This window comes from Heptranchias perlo, chromosome 18 (genome assembly GCF_035084215.1).
Source record: "Heptranchias perlo isolate sHepPer1 chromosome 18, sHepPer1.hap1, whole genome shotgun sequence".
Classification (NCBI taxonomy): domain Eukaryota; kingdom Metazoa; phylum Chordata; class Chondrichthyes; order Hexanchiformes; family Hexanchidae; genus Heptranchias; species Heptranchias perlo.
The window spans coordinates 13635879-13654998 of record NC_090342.1 but is presented as its reverse complement, the minus strand read 5'-3'; the positions used below and the strand labels follow the sequence as shown (position 1 = coordinate 13654998).

Here is a 19120-nt window from a genome sequence, read left to right as displayed (position 1 = left end):
AGCGAGGGAGGGGAGGCAGTAGTGGAGTATAAACTCCGGCAAAGAACAGTTGGGCCGAATGGCCTGTTTCTCTGCTGTAGTTTTGATGCAACTCAAGTAGGCTGGAACACAAAGGGCTGGAAGTTATGCTACAGCTGTACAGAGCTCTGGTTAGACTGTATCTAGGGTATTGCATTCAGTTCTGGGCAGCGCACCTCAGGAAGGATATATTGACCTAGGAGGGGGTGCAGCGCAGATTCACCAGAATGATACAGGGGCTAAAAGGGTTAAATTACGAGGACAAGTTGCTTAGACTAAGCTTGTATTTTCTTGAGTTTGGAAGATTACAGGGTGATCTATTGAGCTGTTTAAGATGATTAAAGGATTTGACAGGGTAGATACAAACTCTTTCCTCTGGTGGGGGAGTCCAGAACAAGGGGGCATGACCTTAAAATTATAGCTAGGCCATTCAGGGGTGATGTCAGGAAGTACATCTTCACACAAAGGGTAGTGAAAATCTGGAACTCTCTCCCTCAAAAACTTGATGAGGCTAGGTCAGTTGAAAATTTCAAAAATGTGATTGATAGATTTTTGTTAGGTAAGGGTATTAAGGGATATGAAACCAAAGCAGGTAAATTGAGTTGAGTTACAGGTCAGGACATGATCTAATTGAATGGCGGAACAGGCTCGAGGGGCTGAATGGCCTACTCATGTTCCTATTTTTCTCTGAATAAAATTAAGTAAAAATAATTTTTGCTAATCTTTGCATTTTTGATGCCAAACTGACCGCTAGAGTCCACAAAAATGTAATTTATGGTAAGTTAAACGTCAGTCACTTCCTTTGGTTTTCTAAGAACCTAATCAGTAAAAGTTTGTCAACCGCCATACGTCAAGCTTCCTGCATTCTAGACAAATGAGTTCTACCATGAAAAGCATGTACATACTTCCTTATAGAAAAAGAAGTTATATTTTGTGAATTTTAAATTCTGACTATTACAAAGGATTGAATAGGTACAGCACCACTCAGTATCCTTGTGTTCACGGCACTCTTGATGCATTCAAGAAATTGTAAACTTAATTTGTAACTTTTGTTGTAAAAATGCCTCGCTCATCTTTGAAGGCTCAAAATCTTTAATCGGCTTTCTGATCTGTGACAGCGTCATGCACTTCCAGTAATACTACCTCAATACAGGAACCTATTTTAAGCAGTGACTTTTAATGAATCAAAATGTTTCTGATGCAGCTAAATCGAGGCTCAACCTCGAGTAAGCAGCTATTAGGTGACACTGTTTGACTGCTTTGTTTTTGTCTTGGTCACTTTCTGATTCTGCAACAGGTCTCTTGAAAGGACATCTGTATCAATAGTAGCTGTAGTGATAGATGCAACCATTCTCCTCCCGGTAGGACCATCTGTACCTCATAGAGAAAACTAGGGAAATTGGAGCAAAGCAGCGGGGGCAAGAATCAGCAGACTTTGCAAGTAAGCTTGGATGAAGAAGGCTCTTCAGAGCATTTCATCTCACCCTTCCAGAATACCAACCCTACCGTCCTCCCACTACAGCATTTACCTATTTCTTGAATGAGTCCCATGTCCTGGTCTGAGCCATGCTTCCTGGTTATCCTTCCAGTTGTTGATCAACATGTGTAAAAAATACATCTGTACACTTAAAGGGGCACAACAGACCTTAAGACTTCAGCAAACCCTTTTTTTTTAAACTGACACAGGAGGAAGATGAGCTGGGAACCTGGGCCCAATCTCCTCGCTGGTATTTGCATACGGTTGGTGGGGAGGAGCGTCCTGCGATGATCCTAGTAGGGGCAGGGAGAGGGAAATTAAGGTTGGGGTCAGGAGGTAGTGGTAGGCCTCCCTGCCTGACTTTCTCCATTGTTTCTGCCACTATACGGGCCAATTTGGAGTGTGAAGGAGAATCCAGACCAGAGTCTTTACAAGAAGTGGGATGGAAAGAAGCATAATCTTGGTAGTTGTACTTCTGGGAGTCGATGGATTTGCAATAGAGCATTGATGGCTCACACAAAAATAATAACACTAAATTTACAATTGAATTGATGAGCAAAACCCCTACCACTTAAAATGATCTACTCCAGGATTTTTGTCACAATCATCACCTTCAACACTGGGATATGAGTACTTTATACCTACATGTTTCCACCTACCCAATGTCTGACCCTGTTTCCTAGGCAACTCTTGTTCTGGGAAAGATGGGAGGACTGCCACGTCTATCATTGTACCTGACCAGGAGACAGAGAAGAGGAGAGATGAGCAGCTGGGTTGAGACTGTGCTGATGTAAGCATTAATTAATAATTTAAAAAGAACAATACCCTCAGGAATGAATGAAGACAAGATTGCTTTGGAGAGATAAATAGATAATTAACGCAGTACTGCTCCTTTAACGTAAAGTCTGTGATGAATGCTCAAAAAGTACACTTTACATTTACAGCTATCTACAACGCTTATACAATCTTGAGGTGAAACAGAAACAGTGTGGTTGTCCTGTTCCAAAGCATAAAGGTTTGCAAATTACCTTTATTAGGTTTGAGGAAAGTGATGAGCTTGTCACCCCATTAGTACCACACAGTTCCAACCTGCTGCAGTACATAAATTCTCACTATAGGGTCTAACGCTTCTTGTGGACATTTTATGTTAATTGAGTGCAGGTTGATGGTAACTGCAGCCTGGCTTTAGTATCTCGCACTAAATTACATATCAGTCATTTTTTAATTCTTTTGTCAATGTTCTCCACAATTTTCATCCCTCCTGCAGGTGTTGACTGCGTGCTGGATAAGAACATAAGAACATAAGAAATTGGAGCAGGAGCAGGCCAATCGGCCCCTCGAGCCTGCTCCGCCATTCAATAAGATCATGGCTAATCTGATCCCAACCACAAATCTAAAGAACACAAGAAGTAGGAGCAGGACCCGGCCACACAGCCCCTGGGCCCTCTGCGCCACCCACAGGGCATTGACCGATCCGAACTCAGCTTCATGTCCAATTTCCTGCCCGCTCCCCATAACCCCTAGTTCCCTTTACTTCCAGAAAACTGTCTATTTCTGTTTTAAATTTATCTAATGATGTAGCTTCCACAGCTTCCTGGGGCAGCAAATTCCACAGACCTACCACCCTCTGAGTGAAGAAGTTTCTCCTCATCTCAGTTTTGAAAGAGCAGCCCCTTATTCTAAGATTATGCCCCCTAGTTCTAGTTTCACCCATCTTTGGGAACATCCTTGCTGCATCCACCCGATCAAGCCCCTTCACAATCTTATATGTTTCAATAAGATCGCCTCTCATTCTTCTGAACTCCAATGAGTAGAGTCCCAATCTACTCAACCTCTCCTCATATGTCCACCCCCTCATCCCCGGGATTAACCGAGTGAACCTTCTTTGTACTGCCTCGAGAGCAAGTATGTCTTTTCTTAAGTATGGAGACCAAAACTGTATGCAGTATTCCAGGTGCGGTCTCACCAATACCTTATATAACTGCAGCAATACCTCCCTGTTTTTATATTCTATCCCCCTAGCAATAAAAGCCAACATTCCGTTGGCTTTCTTGATCACCTGCTGCACCTGCATACCAACTTTTTGATTTTCTTGCACTAGGACCCCCAGATCCCTTTGTACTGCAGTACTTTCCAGTCTCTCGCCATTAAGAAAATAACTTGCTCTCTGATTTTTCCTGCCAAAGTGCATAACCTCACATTTTCCAATATTATATTGCATCTGCCAAATCTCCGCCCACTCACCCAGCCTGTCTATATCCCCTTGCAGGTTTTTTATGTCCTCCTCACTCTCTACTTTCCCTCCCATCTTTGTATCATCTGCAAATTTTGATATGTTGCACTCGGTCCCCTCCTCCAAATCGTTAATATAGATTGTGTTCCCTGGATGCCATACCTTTCCCAAATGGCTATTATTTACGTGTGAGACTTGACAGTGAGTGTGTACAAGCTATTCAAAAATGGGGGCATCACAGCCGAACCTGATCCTGTCCTCAATTGACGTCCAGCAGGGATTGTATTCAGGAGTGGGAATCCTGGATGATTTTGTCCTCCCCAACCCAGGATACTGAGGGAAATTGTAGTTACCCTAATGCTGGCCCAGCAGAGATGAGCCATCTCAACGTGGAACCCGGATCTGTGTGTCTCAGTAGCTCACTAGATAGTTCACTCCTATTTGGCTCCAACCAGAACTTTAGCAGCCAAATTCCCAGCCACTTCCGAGCTGATCATTCAGGCTGAACCCAAGGGTGCATAACCTTGATGTCCTGTTTGACCCTAAGCTGAGCCTCAAACCTCATCCTATCTATCATAAAAAAGATCTATTTTCACCTCTATTACATCAATCACCTTTTGTCCTTCATCTGTACCTTAATTGCATCCCCAACTTGACTTCTTCAATACTCTCCCTGCCAGCTCCCAAGCACCACTCTTTTTGAACTGCAACTTGTCCAAAATTTTGCTGCCTGCATCCTATCCCATTACTGTCGCCTCATCTATCAACCCTGTCCTCACCAACCTCCACTATCTTCCTGTCCCCCATTGCAGTGATTTCAAAATCCTCACCCTTGTTTGCAAATCCCTCCATAGCCTCGCTCCACCCTACCAATATCGCCAAAACAGATTATCTGGTCATTTAGGTACACAGATCACTAAAATATAGTGGTCAGGTACAAAAAATAATCAAAAAGGCTAATGGAATGTTAGTTTTTATATCTAGAGGACTAGAATATAACGGGAAGTTTTGCTACAGCTATACAAAGCCCTGGTTAGACTACATCTGGAGTACAGCGCACAGTTCTGGGAACCGCACCTCAGAAAGGATATATTGGCCTTGGAAGGAGTGCAGCGCAGATTCACCAGAATATTACCAGAGCTCCAAGGGTAAAACTATGAGGGGAGATTACAGAAACTAGGCTTGTAATCCCTGGAATTTGGAAGACTAAGGGGTGATTTGATTGAGGTTTCTAGAATTTTGAAAGGAATTGATAGGGTAGATAGAGACAGGGGCATGGAGAGAAGAGTACCAGTGTGAATTTAGGGAGAGGGAGAAGGGAAAAGATTGCCAGTGTGAACTATGGGCAGGTGCTGAAGTGTGCTAGTGTAAACCAGGGGGACATGGGGCAGGAAAAGAAGAGTACTGCTGAGAAGTGAGGGTGAAGAGTTCCTCTGTTATGTATAAACAATTTCAAAAAAATTAACAACCTGATTTAGCAACAGAGTAACAAGACATAACCATAATTTCTCCGCAAGGAATGAGGGAAAATCCCTGCAATTTTTGCTACAATCATCCCCTATGCAAATGAAGGCATGCTGGGTATACCTGCAGCTTAAGTTTGGAAAATCATGTTCCTCGCTGCATTTTCAGTGTATTGGCCTATATTGAAGGCTGTTTTTGAATTGTCAGCTTCTTTTGATGCCGTTGGTCAGTTTTTGCTCGTTTTTAAAGTTGGATTATATGTTTCAGACATGAAAATCTTGTTGTTTGCCAAAGGATTAACAAAAATGTAAATACTGCTACTCAGCAGGAAGCATCTTAGGCAGAGACTCAACCTAATTTTTTGGTTATCATTAAGGCTACCGCATTTCACTTTTTAACTCCCCTCTCCCCCACCCCCCCCATTACCCCATCCCCCATCCATCATGGGGGGATTAATAGCGAGGCCCTCGTGTCTGTACAGCTCAAGTAATTCTGGGCAGTCCATCAAACAATAATAGGTCGAGTTTGTATTTTCATGTAACGTGGAAAAAAACTAATTATGGTTTGTGGCCACCTAATCATACGTGGCCACAAAACTTATTTAGCACATCTAAATGATTAAAATGACTGTGTTTTGCACCTTGCAACACAACATAAAAAAAGACTTGCATTTATATAGTGATTTGTGTTTGTTTATATAAAATATTGTGTACTTGGCCTTTAACACAATAAAGATAGCAGCAGTGCAATGATTAGGGTATCAGGACCTGATGAGGCATTTAGCATATCTGCATCTCAGTATCTGTAGATGTTTACCATGTAGTGTTTACTACATCATCACTGCAACATCAACCATTATCACTAAAACAGATTATCTGGTCATTATCTCATTGCTGTTTGTGTGACCTTGCTATGCGTAAAATGGCTGCTGCGTTTCCTACATTACAACAGTGCAACAAATCAAAAGTACTTTGTTGGCTGTAAAGTGCTTTGGGATGTCCTGAGGTTGTAAAAGGCACTATATAAATGCAAGTTCCCTCTTTTGTTCTTTCTTATAGTTTTTGGAACTGGCCAGATAGACTACGTGGTCTTTCCTAGTTCAGTACTTTCCAATGTTCCTAATTATAGTGACGTAGAAACAAGGTCATTGGTCTGCCGGCCCTCGCACTCATCTAGGGATTGGTGTGTGAACCAAAGAGACGGAAAGAAGGAGACAAGAAAAAATACAGTAAGTAGTTTGGACAAAAACTCAAACACACAAAGCTAAACGTAGTAAAATGAACCTGCAACAGGGTTGAAATGCACATAAGAAAACAACTCGGAAATGGTAAGAAATTTCAAATATAAGAAAGGAGCTTTATACAATTAGAATCCATAGTATTTCTTTATTGTGTGTACGTATATAAAAAAGTCAAGACCATAAAAACATCATCTTTTTTGTATTTGGGTCAGTATTTGCATTGCATTTTTCTTCCCACAAACAATGGAAACTGTCAACAGTTTTAATGGAATAAGCAAGCTTCTTTAACATGAGTATTGATGCAAGGTCGTAGAATTATTGGCAGTACTTACCATAAATAAATCAGTATTTTCTAAAATGCAAGTATTTGGCGGGATTTCAAATCCATTAACAGAAATCACTCAATCAATCTTATTAGCTAACTGGTAATCCATGATATAACAAATGACAATATTTCACAGAAGCAAATTTATATCATGTCATTAAAACATACTCTGGATTTACAATTCATACTGTAAGATACATATATTATGTACACTATAAGATGAATAAAGTACTGGTTTCAGTACAAAATTGCTACCAACATGAATATTAATTCATGTACTTGGAGAAAACAGAGATTCAAACTGTATCTCTTTAAATCAATGGTGCAGAACTTGTGCAATCTCAGAAGCCAGAATGTTATCTCCTTGCTGTACCTGAGGTGACTTGCCTGCTGTTTTTTTTTATCCCTCCTTGTGGTGAAACTAGTTTCTGCTCAGTGCCTCACCCAATGATAAGACCAAGATTGGAACTATATAGATTATTTTTCTGAAAACATTGACTTCAAAGGAAATAAAAATCAGGAGAGATGTAAAACAGGCTGCCGATTTGCTATCGCCCGTTTTGCACAGCAGGAATTCGGGCACTGAGCTTGGTCGCCCAGCAGACTCACCCATCCATTGTGGGATGCACTGAATTCTCTGCTCAAAGCCCTGTAGTTGGACCACTAATTCATAAAATCTACCCTGTTGTGTGCAACATTACTAAACTATGAGCCAGGAACTTCCTCGGAGCTGCTACCGCTCCGTGACCGTAACTCTACCGGAAGTGCAGCAGAAACCCTTGTTTACAAGCGGAAATGGGGTTTCCGCTGTAATCCCGGTGGAGTTACGGTGGCGGAGCGGGAGCAGCTCCAAGAACGTTCCCGCTTATGGTGTTTTAATCTATCTACCGTTTTCAAATTAAACTCTTACCCAAGTGGGCCCCACCAGGGGGTCTGGGCCTGGGCTCCCGAAGAACAAGTATAGATTTTTTAAAAACCTGTTTCTATACAAGGAGAGCCAGAGAGCCCACAAATGTGCAACTGCTGAAACTGCATCCCTGAGCAATTTCTGGGCCAAACTGTTTTGGTTAAGGCACCAGTAGAACTTCCTGCTTATTTTTCAAATAGTACCATGGATCTTTTACATCCACCTGAACAGGCAGGCAGGGCTTTGGTTTAACGTCTCATTCTAATGACACTGAATTCCTTCAGTGCTGCACTGAAGCATCTGCCAAGATTATGTGTTCATGTCCCAGACTGGGGCTTGGACCCACAGCCTTCTGACTCAGGCAACAGTACCACCACTGAGCCAAGCTGACACTGAAATGCCACTTGAATTTAGAGGGAAAATTGTTGTCCATGAAAGTGTTTGCAGCATTATATTTGATGTAAATGAGATGGCGTTTCCCAGAACACTGGAGCAATTAAGTAACAGTCAAAATAATAATTTAGAAAATGCATCATTTTGATAAATATTTTAATCTGCAGCTTTCCAGCTAAAAAATACTGCTCCACTTTTCTAAAACTTTAGGTTTTGGAAATTATATCTTGGAATACTGGCACATAAACACTCTTCTGAAATTCTTCTCTCACTATTCTAAAGAGTTAATGGCCCCGATATTTCCAGGGAGGCGAGGAAGGTGCGGGGAAGCGTGGTCGTGGGGGCAACCTGGAAATCTCGGGGACTCAGAGTTCATGCCGAATTTAATGTTTCCCCCCCGGAAGCAGGTCAGATTGACAGGCTGGTCGACTGCCAGAAGGGAAAGCTAGCGGCAGGTGGCCGCAGCGAGGGGCTGTTGGGGACAGTTGGACCTTGGAGAAGATCAGGTGGGGCCCACCGTCGGGGGGAGGGTCAGCCGATAGCGGGTGCCCAATCGCGCCAGGTGAGCTTGTTGGGCCTGGATGAAGCACTCCTGCTTCTCCTGGCCCACAATCAGTGCAATAAAAGCACTCACCTCGTAGATCCGGCCCATCTCGCCTGCTTTCACCTGACGAAAATCAGAAGCAATGGGAAGCCCGTGCAGGTAGGGTTAAATTCATTTTACCTTTTTAATACACAAAAAATTAAGTGCCTTAACTATCGCAATGAGGTACATTGTACCTTTAACAATCCGCCCGCTGGCATTTGGTGGGGATGGGACTTCCGGGTTTCGGATGCGTGAGCATCCAAACGCACCTGGGTTAAACCCGGATGTGGGCGTGTTGGAGCCGAGTTGCAATCCCACTTCAAAAAACTCTCATTTTTACCTCTCACCCACTCCCAACCCACCCGTTCCTTGGCGTTAAAATTACCCCCAATGTATTTCCATCATGTAATTTCAAAGCTCTGTTTCAGTAAGATTTCACAATTGGGATCTTTTACAGTTGAGGTAGTAGTAATTTCCCCAATGCACAACAATGTGCCTCATTAAAAGAAGTTGTGGAGAACACTGGGGGAGGAGATGCTTTTCCGGGTATGGAATGGTTCAAGGGAAAAAAATCCTCCTTTAAAATTCCAAATTAAAATTAAATATCTGCCAAATGGATGAAAAAAATGCAGGTATTTTAAGATTTTGAATTTCTGCACCGGAATATTACCAGGAATTTTAATTTACCTGTTAGATACATACAAACTTCATAGCAAAACAAAAAAATGGCAGTAGGCCATTGCATTCCAATTTTTTTACAGTAATGAAATTTTGAGACAATTTCAAAAGTACAAACTACTTATGAATGCCTGCAGCTTCAAAATGGTCCAAGAATGTCTGTTCACCATATAAAAATTGTAGCACTGATACACTTTTCCTGCAATAATAATTCTACAAAAATCACTAAGTGCAGCAATTTCTTGCTAACCAGCCAATATTTCTCACAGGCATAGCATCTTTAAAGGCTCCTGTGTTGCTGAGAAACCTTGCCATGTTCTTCATCCTGTTATTGGTGTCAATGTTACCCCAGAGCAGCTATCTGTGATAGTATTATTGTGACTTCTTTGGTTCCATTCAACGAAGATCAACGGTACAGTAATGAGCATAAACATTATCCCAACAGTGAGAAAAGCCATTACCTGGAAAAAGTAAAAGACAAATGTTGAGTTACTTTTCAGTCAATAAAAAAAGGTGAAAGTCAGTATTTAAATCATCAGTGGCTTGCATATCTGTGAGATGTGGCAGATGTCACTCTAATGGGATTTCACATACATTTTAGGAAAGTGAGAATGGGAGCAACAATTGCCAGCATCAGTGGTAAGATGAAACATTCAGCTGTTTCAAAATGCTAAAAATGGGACTTTCATAACCACATACAACAATGGCTACCTGACTGCTTGAAGCATGTGGAAAAGGTAAGATGAATTCTGAACAGTTACACTGCTGCGTTTGTTGTGCTAACCGTAGAGATATACAATAGGTGCAAAATTGATCATTCCTCTCTCCAAAGACTGAACCAAGTTGAAAGCTCAAGAAATGATCCAATGCAGTAAGTTCGACTGGACCATCTGTTCAGAATTATATTCAGTTTATATACATAAGAACATAAGAAATAGGAGCAAGAGTAGGCCATACGGCCCCTCAAGCCTGCTCCCCCATTCAATAAGATCACGGCTGATCTTCTACCTCAACTCTACTTTCCCGCCCTATCCCCATATCCCTTGACTCATTTAATGTCCAAATATCCATCGATCTCAGTCTTGAATATAATCAACGACTGAGCATCCATTGCCCTTTGGGGTGGAGAATTCTAAAGATTCACAATCCTCTGAGTGAAGAAATTTTTCCTCATCTCAGTCCTAAATGGCCGACCCCTTATCGTGAGACTATGACCTCTAGTTCTAGACTCTCCAGCCAGGGGAAACAGCCTTAGAGGGCTAAGAATTTTACATGTTTCAATGTAATCACCTCTCATTCTTCTAAACTCCAGAGAATATAGGCCCATTCTACTCAATCTCTCCTAAAAAGGACAACCCTCTCATCCCAGGAATCAATTTAGTGAGCTTTCGTTGCACCCCCTCTAAGTCAAGTTTATCCTTCCTTAGGTAAGGAGCCCTATATAATTGCAGCAAGACCTCCTTACTCTTATACTCCAAACCCCTTGCAATAAAGGGCCAACATACCATTTGCCTTCCTAATTGCTTGTTGTACCTGCATGTTAACTTTCTGTGATCATGTACAAGGACACCTGAATCCCTCAAACTACCAACATTTCTTAGTCTCTCACATTTTAAAAAATATTGTTTTTCTATTCTTCCTACCAAAGTGGATAATTTCACATTTCCTCACATTATACTCCATCTGCCACCTTCTTGCCCACTCACTTAATCTGTCTATATCCCTTTGCAGCCTCTTTGTATCCTCTTCACTGCTTACTTTCCCACCTAGCTTTGTGTTGTTAGCAAACTTGGATACATTACACTCGGTTCCCTCATCTAAGTTATTAATATAGATTGTAAACAGCTGAGGCCCAAGCACTAATCCCTGCGGCACCCAACTAGTTACAACCTGCCAACCTGAAAATGACCCGTTTATTCCTATTCTGTTTTCTTTCCATTAACCAATCCTCAATCCATGCGAATATATTATCCCCTATCCCATGAGCCCTTTCCCTTATATGTACTCCTGCAGTTCTAGCTAGACCCAACTCATTTGCCTTCTCCATTCCCTGCAATGTATACACATCAGAGTCCTGCACTAGTTTGCAACTCTGCTTACCTCTCCTTCAGAACAAGATGGTCGCACGGTGAAGAGAGGCTCTCAAAAGTAAACAGGTGCAAGGAGAATCAAAAATTTTATTTAAAGATATGCTATCCTTCAAAACAAATCCAGATTTTAATGTTTACATTCATAATTCATAACATTGATGAAATGTAACATCAAATGTACATACCAGTATCTTTTGCCAGCTACTTTGAGACTCATTAGTTACAAGCTTTAAATATATTGAGGCAGGAAGAATGAAGATCAGCATATTAGCAGAAGTGGATCCTGTTACAAAGAAAGAGATATATTTGAAACTGATATCAATCACAGCACAATGAAAATTAAATTAAGTTATTGAAAACAATATTATAACTCAGATTTACACAGAAATAATATCTTAACCTACCAATGACAGCAAATACATCCTTTATCGATGGAATGTATATTACCAAAACGTTACTAGCAACTAGAAGAAGGCATGTAATTGTAAGGTGGCGGGGCCAGCTGAACTTTCCCTTATACAACAACAGGATAATTGAAGAGCGGACCTGTTCAAATAAAAGTGACAAACATTTGTATTTAACAAATCCTGCTGCTGTTAATCACAGCCAAATATCTTCACACAACCTTCCTTCAAGTTGCAGATTTATCCATAATTTTCAATGTGAATAGTTTAGTCAATTATATAAATATGATAAATTCATAAATACACATTTATATAGAAAAAGCAGAAGGGTATCACAGCAGTGCAAAGAATCAGAGGCTCTCAAGAACTACACATGCTCCTGTCTAATAGATAGCTAACTGAAGAGGCACGAACAAATGACAGACAGAACTTGACAACCATATACTTTGGAGTCAATTCCCTCCATCAAGCTATATACTGGTATTAGAAATATGCTTTAATTCACAGCATCATCAAACAGTAGTACTAGAGTAAATGTATAAGCTAGAAAATCCAAATAGAATATAGCAGAAGACTCTTAATTGGGAGTAAAAGTTCTGTTTATCCCATTATTACTTTAAAACAAACACCATTAAAAGTATACGAACACTGCTCTATTATGTTCCTTAGGATTATGCCTAGTGTATGGCAATGATAGGTTTACATAGAATGTAATGAACTAAATAAATGTTGGTAACTATACACAGCAGAAAATCTAGTATGTCTTTTGTTATTATTTCTTGAAGGTCAGGCTTGTGAACTGCTTAACCCGTGACCGTTGCCATTACTGGCTGCTAAAAGATCTGCAAGAGTAGCCTGGCCTGATTTTTCCTTCAACTGTCCCCTTTTCTGAGAGGAGACCCTTCCCTTACCACACGTCAGCTCTGTTGCTCAGTTGAGGTTGTGAATTTAGAGTGTGAAATTCCAGCCATGAATTGGTGTCCTGCTACTCACAATTGTGCCATTTAATGAGCTTCCCTGGGGCACCTCAGTCTAAATTCATCCTACAGAACAATAGTTTTCTGTTAGATTGCAAGGGGAAATCAATTGGTGTCTGGGGAAATGTTCCCTTTAAACGGACCATTCATTGGTGTGTAGTCTATTGATTTTTAAACAGATATACAAAACAAAATTGATTAACTGACCCAAAATTAACCAGCAGTACTCACAGTGAACAGAAGGACAGGCACAGTCAGTATTACTGCTATAATTACAGCCAAACGGACTAGCAAAATGATTTTGTCACCATCAACAGGGTAAGAAGAAAGGAGCTCTTCTTTAACACTGCCTGTATGAAGAAAGAAAAAGTAACCAGGCGTTTAATTTTTTTCACTTTCATAAACTTGTTTTCCAATTTAAAAATAAACAGAAATTTCTTGAGCATAATTCTAGTTACTGCTGTTATCTAACTTAACTATTGATCACCCACCTCCCAGGTTCAATTAAATGGCCAGCATACATTACTAACGAACTAAAAAATAGTTTTGGTTAAATAACAGAGTCAGCTCTTAAAGGAATCACTGGGGAGAATGGAATATCTTCAGTGTAACTATTTTCTTTGTGTTGAAGGTAAATTAATGTTTTCGAACAGATTTCATTAGAACAATATTTTACATTTAAAATATTGGCCTCCCATAAACCCACTCATGAGATATACCCCAATAACACTGGGCCAGGTTTTGCTGTCAAAATAACGATGAAGTGAATGGTGCTCGCCGTTATTTATGCGTAAATGGTACAGTAACTTCAGGCAAGGGGCAGATGCGCGGTTGAACGTGGAAATCCAAAAGTTGCTGTCCGAGTTGTGCCGCTCCGCCGTTAGCTTCATGAAAAAGGCATCTCACTGTCTGCCTCACCATTGACATGCACTGAATATCGTGAAGTTGCTGTATTTGCGCGGTAGGTATGAACTAAACCTGCCGCAGATATTTAGGGCTAGTAATTACAAGCGTAAGTACCCTTTTAATGACATGATGAGTGTGAATGACTGCTCTGGCACTGAAAATTAACTATTATAAGTGTGGAGTTTCATTCCTTCAGGATTGTGAATTTTTTCCGGAGATTTTAAAAATGTCAAATTTTAAATTGTTTTTTCTTACTTTTCCTTTCTGTCTCTTTTCTCTCTCTTTCTTAATCCAATCTTTCTTTCCCACTCTTTATTTCGCTTTCTGTACCTGATTTGATATTCAATTCACCCCCTTTAATTCAACCTCCTTCTCAGTCCTTCCACTGTTTATCTCCCAATATCTCATTGGTTAAAGAGATACATAGGAACAAGAATAGGTCATTCAACTCCTCGAGCCTGTTCCGCCATTCAATGAGATCATGGCTGATCTGTATCCTAACTCCATTTACCTGCCTTGTCTCCATATCCCTTAATACCCTTGGCTAGCAAAAATCTATTGATCTCAGATTTAAAATGATCATTTACCCAGCATCTACTGCTTTTTGTGAGAGAGAGTTCCACACTTCGACCACCCTTTGCATGAAGTAGTGTTTCCTAACTTCTCTCCTGAATGGCCTGGCTCTGATTTTAAGGTTATGTCCCCTTGTCCTACACTCCCCCACCAGCAGAAAAAGTTTCTCTTTATCTACCCTATCAATTCCTTTCAAAATCCTAAAAACCTCAACCAAATCACCCCTTAACCTTCTATATTCCAGGGAATACAAGCCTAATTTATGCAATCTCTCCTCATAATTTAACCATTGGAGCCCTGGTAACATTCTGATAAATTTGCGCTGCACTCCTTCCAAGGCCAATATATCCTTTCTAAGGTGCGGTGCCCAGAAATGTACATAGTACTCCAGATGTGCTCTAACCAGGGCTTTGTATAGCTGTAGCAAAACGTCCTTCCCTTTATATTCTAGCTCCCCAGATATAAAGGCTAACATTCTATTTTTTATACCTCACCACTAAGTTTTAGTGATCTGTGTACCTGGACCCGTAAATATCTTTGGACCAACACTGTTCCTAGCTTTTCACCATTTTAAAAATACTCAGATCTATCCTTTTTTGGTCCAAAATGGATGATCATCATTGAAATCCATCCGCCACAGTTATCTATCAATATCTCTTTGTTATTTTATTCTCCCGTCTGCACTACTTACTATGTCACCAATCTTTGTGTCATCAGCAAACTTGGATATATGGCTCTCTATTGTGTTATCTAAGTCATTAATAAATATAGTGAATATTTGAGGCCCCAGCACAGATCCTTGTGGGACACTACTAGTCACTTCCTTCCAATTCGAGTAGATACCCATTATCCTTACTCTCTACCACCTAACCAGGCCAATAATTTGCCTTCCATTCCATGAGCTTTGATTTTAGCTAACAGTCTGTTATGTGGAACCTTATCGAATGCCTTCTGGCAGTCCATGCAAACTACATCTATAGACATTCCCCTTTATTTATTTCCTCAAAAAATTCAATTAGGTTCATTAGACATGACCTACTCTTTACAAATCCATGTTGGTTCTCGCTAATCAGCTCAAATTTCTCTAAGTGCTCAGTCACCCTATCCTTAATTATAGATTCCAATAACTTCCCCACAACAGATATTAGACTGACAGGTCTATAATTTCCTGGTTACTCTCTCTAACCTTTCTTAAATAATGGAGTTACATTTGCGATTTTTCAATCTAAAGGGACAATTCCTGAATTGAGAGAGCTTTGGAAGATTATGGCTAAAGCATCTGTAATTTTTCACCTTCTTCCTTTTTAAAATACTGGGGTGGAAACCATCAGGTCCTGGCGATTTGTTAGTCTTTAGTGCCATTATTTTCTCTAATATTGATTTCTTGCTTACATTAACTTTAGTGAGTTCCAGTCCTTGATTCATTATTAGTTTCCCTGGAATGTCAGGATATTATTCTCTTCCTCTACTGTGAAGACTGACACAAAGTAATTATTCAACAAGTCTTCCATTTCCTAGTTTTCATTTACAGTATTACCCGACCTGTTTTTAATTACCCTTTTTCTTCTAATATAATTGTAAAAGCTTTTTGTGTTAATCTTAATATCCCTCACAAGTTTCTTTTCATTTTCAATTTTTGCAGCTCTTACTATCTTTTTCGTCTTCCTTTGCTGTTCTTTATATTTCTCCCAGTCCCCTGGATCTACACTATTCTTTGCATTTTTGTATGCTCTTTCTTTTAGTTTTATGTTATCTCTAATCTGTTTTGTCGATCATGGCAGTTTTATTTGGTAAGCAGAGCTTGTGCCCCTTAGGGGTATATACTGGTCCTGTATTAAGCTAAATTCTTTTCTGAACACCTCCCACTGTTCATTTGTAGTTCTACCCGATAACAATTTTTAACCAGTTTGCTGTCATCAGTCTCTGTCTCATCCCGTTAAAGTTAGCTGTACCAAAATCTAGAATCTTAGTAACTGTGTTACTTTCCTCCTTTTCAAACGTAACAATGAACTCGATCATATTATGATCACTGTTAGATAAATGTTCCCTTACTGTTAGATTATTAACTAAGTCTGGCTCATTACGCATTACTAAATCTAGTATGGCCTGCCCTCTTGTTGGTTCTAGAACACATTGCTCCAGAAAATTAACTTGAATGCACTCAAGAAATTCACTACCTTTCTGACTTGAGCTACTCTGCTCTTTCCAATCTACTTGAAAATTAAAATTTCCCATTAGAACAATTCTGCTTTTGCTGCATGCCTCGCTAATCTCTGAATTAATATATTCTGCCACTTCATTGCTGCAATCAGAAGGCCTGTAGTCAACTCCCATTACAGGTTTAAGTCCTCTCTTATTCCTCAATTCTAACCACAGAGTCTCCACTGATAGCTTTCCCTTACCTATATCCTCTCTTACTATACCTATATCCTCTCTTACTAATGTTGTAATGGTATCTTTAATCAATAAGGCTATCCCTCCTACTTTTCCAGTTTCCCTACCCTGTCTAAAGACCTTATAACCTGGAATACTTAACTCCCAATCATGACCTGCTTGTAGCCATGGGCCTGATTTTAGCAGGCCTGCGGGTTTCCGGCGGGTTGGGTTTCGGGTGCGTGGCCTCCGCGCCCGGTGAAATTAGTGGGTTGCCCGCGCGATCGTAGCAGGCAATGCACTAATTGGAATCACTTACCTTCTCCTCTGGGGTCCGCGCTGCTGATCTGCGCGTCGGGCGGGCTGCGCATGCGCAGTACGATCTGTCAGCTGGAGGCTCTCTAGTTAAAGGGGCAGTCCTCCACTGACAGATGCTGCAACCAATGGAACAAATTACAGCATGGAGCAGCCCAGGGGGAAGGCTGCTCCCAGTTTAATGATGCCTCACCCCAGGTATCATCAGATGGGGTGAGGAGGAGGGGGAGGACAGAGATCTTCCACCCGGCGGGCGGGAGGAAGCGGCCTGCCTCTGCCACCAAGAAGGCCTGGCTCGAGGTGGCAGAGGGGGTCACCTGCACCACCAACATATCACCCACCTGCATACAGTGCAGGAGGCGCTCCAATGACCTCAGTAGGTCAGCCACAGTGAGAACACGTAGGGCCTGATTTTAGCAGGCCTGCGGGTTTCCTGCGGGTTGGGTTTCGGGTGCGTGGCCTCCGCGCCCGTTGAAATTAGTGGGTTGCCCACGCGATCGTAGCAGGCAACACACTAATAGGAATCAATTACCTGCTCCTCCGGGCTCTGCGCTGCTGGTCTGCGCGTCGGGCGGGCTGCGCATGCGCAGTACGATCTGTCAGCTGGAGGCTCTCTAGTTAAAGGGGCAGTCCTCCACTGACAGATGCTGCAACCAATGGAACAAATTACAGCATGGAGCAGCCCAGGGGGAAGGCTGCTCCCAATTTAATGATGCCTCATCACAGGTATCATCAGATGGGGTGCGGAGGAGGGGGAGGACAGAGATCTTCCACCCGGCGGGCGGGAGGAAGCGGCCTGCCTCTGCCACCAAGAAGGCCTGGCTTGAGGTGGCAGAGGGGGTCACCTGCGCCACCAACATATCGCCCACCTGCATACAGTGCAGGAGGCGCTGCAATGACCGCAGTAGGTCAGCCACAGTGAGAACACGAAGTCTTTCCCCTACACTCCGTCTGCCACAACACTGCCCCCACCCCACATCTCCTTCGGCACTGCCAACACTATTCTGTAATATCACCCTTCATACCCACTCAAACCCCATCCTCATCTTACCTCCACCTACTCACCTCGCCAGTACTCATCCTGCCACTAACACGCAACCCAATCCTCATACAATCTCATGGCTCTATCCCACACTCACCCTCTTGTGCATCTCCCTCACGGCCAGCCTCACTCAACCTGCCACCACCTGTGCTGCAGCCACAGGGCATGCATCACATATGTGCAGTAGGCAGTGTAAGGCAAACGTGTCGTGAGCATGAAGGGGGTGGACAAGGGTGTCGGAGGGTTTGCCATGGGTGTTACCTATATTGAATTTCAGAGCAACAAACATCACACATTATATTGGCACCACCACTGCCATGTCTCCGCGAATCCTGTCTGTTGTGTCCAATAATGCCCGCTCCTGGGTATCACTATGAGGACCCACCACTGATGCCACCCATCGTGTTACTGCAGAGCTCTTCCGCGCAGACGACTAAGAGACATCAGCGGTGTACCTGGCTGCACCCTGGAAGGATGCGGAGGAGAAGTTGTGGAGGGCAGTGGTTACTTTGACAGCGAAAGGTAAGCAGTTGGTGCTGGGGTCAGCCAGGAGCATCTCGGCATGAAAGAGCCTGCAGATCTCCACGACTACATGTCGAGCGAATCTGCGCCTCCGTGTGCACTGTTGCTCGGAGAGGTCCGGGGAGCTGCGCCTCGGTCTGTGGACCCTGTGGCGAGGGTAGTGCCCTCTGCGATGCGTCTCTCTCTGCGGTAGCCCTCCCTCCTGCTGTGCAGGTGGGCGTGCAACAACACCGTGTTGGGGGGCTCCACGTCTCTGCGGCGGACGGCGTGGACTGCGAGGCTGCTGGGCTGGTCATGCTGTTCGTCCTCCGAGGGTGTCCACGCACCACCCATCTGGCAGGTGTTGGTCTGAGGGGTTGTGCAGGGTAGGTGGGTGGTTCCTCGGACTGGGGCTGCGGTTTCGTGTCGGTCTGTCCTCTGGCTTGGCGGGGGGTGGTGGGGGGCAGGGGTTGCCCTATGTGACGCGGTGGCCTGCTGCGTGGGTGAAGGCTCTCCCCCGTGGAGTGCGCCTTGGCACCTGCCACAGGCTGCTGGCTGCAACACGCCTGGTTGGAGGGAGACTGTTTCCCCCAGTGTGTGAAACACTCTGCGATGAAG

The 19120-nt window shown here is 42.5% G+C and overlaps 1 protein-coding gene across 1 annotated transcript in view; it reads right to left on the bottom strand.

The window, feature by feature from the left end:
• Positions 1–6571: 6571 nt before the first annotated feature.
• LOC137334600 (sodium-coupled neutral amino acid symporter 1-like) overlaps positions 6572–19120 on the bottom strand; it is a 59515-nt gene continuing 46966 nt past the window's right edge. The window contains exons 13-16 of the mRNA XM_067999408.1: positions 13024–13142; positions 11816–11957; positions 11597–11694; positions 6572–9782 (exon numbers count right to left, since the gene is read on the bottom strand). Of these exons, the coding sequence (XP_067855509.1) occupies positions 9642–9782; positions 11597–11694; positions 11816–11957; positions 13024–13142 (500 nt within the window). The 3' untranslated portion in view covers positions 6572–9641. The remainder of the gene's footprint in view (positions 9783–11596; positions 11695–11815; positions 11958–13023; positions 13143–19120) is intronic.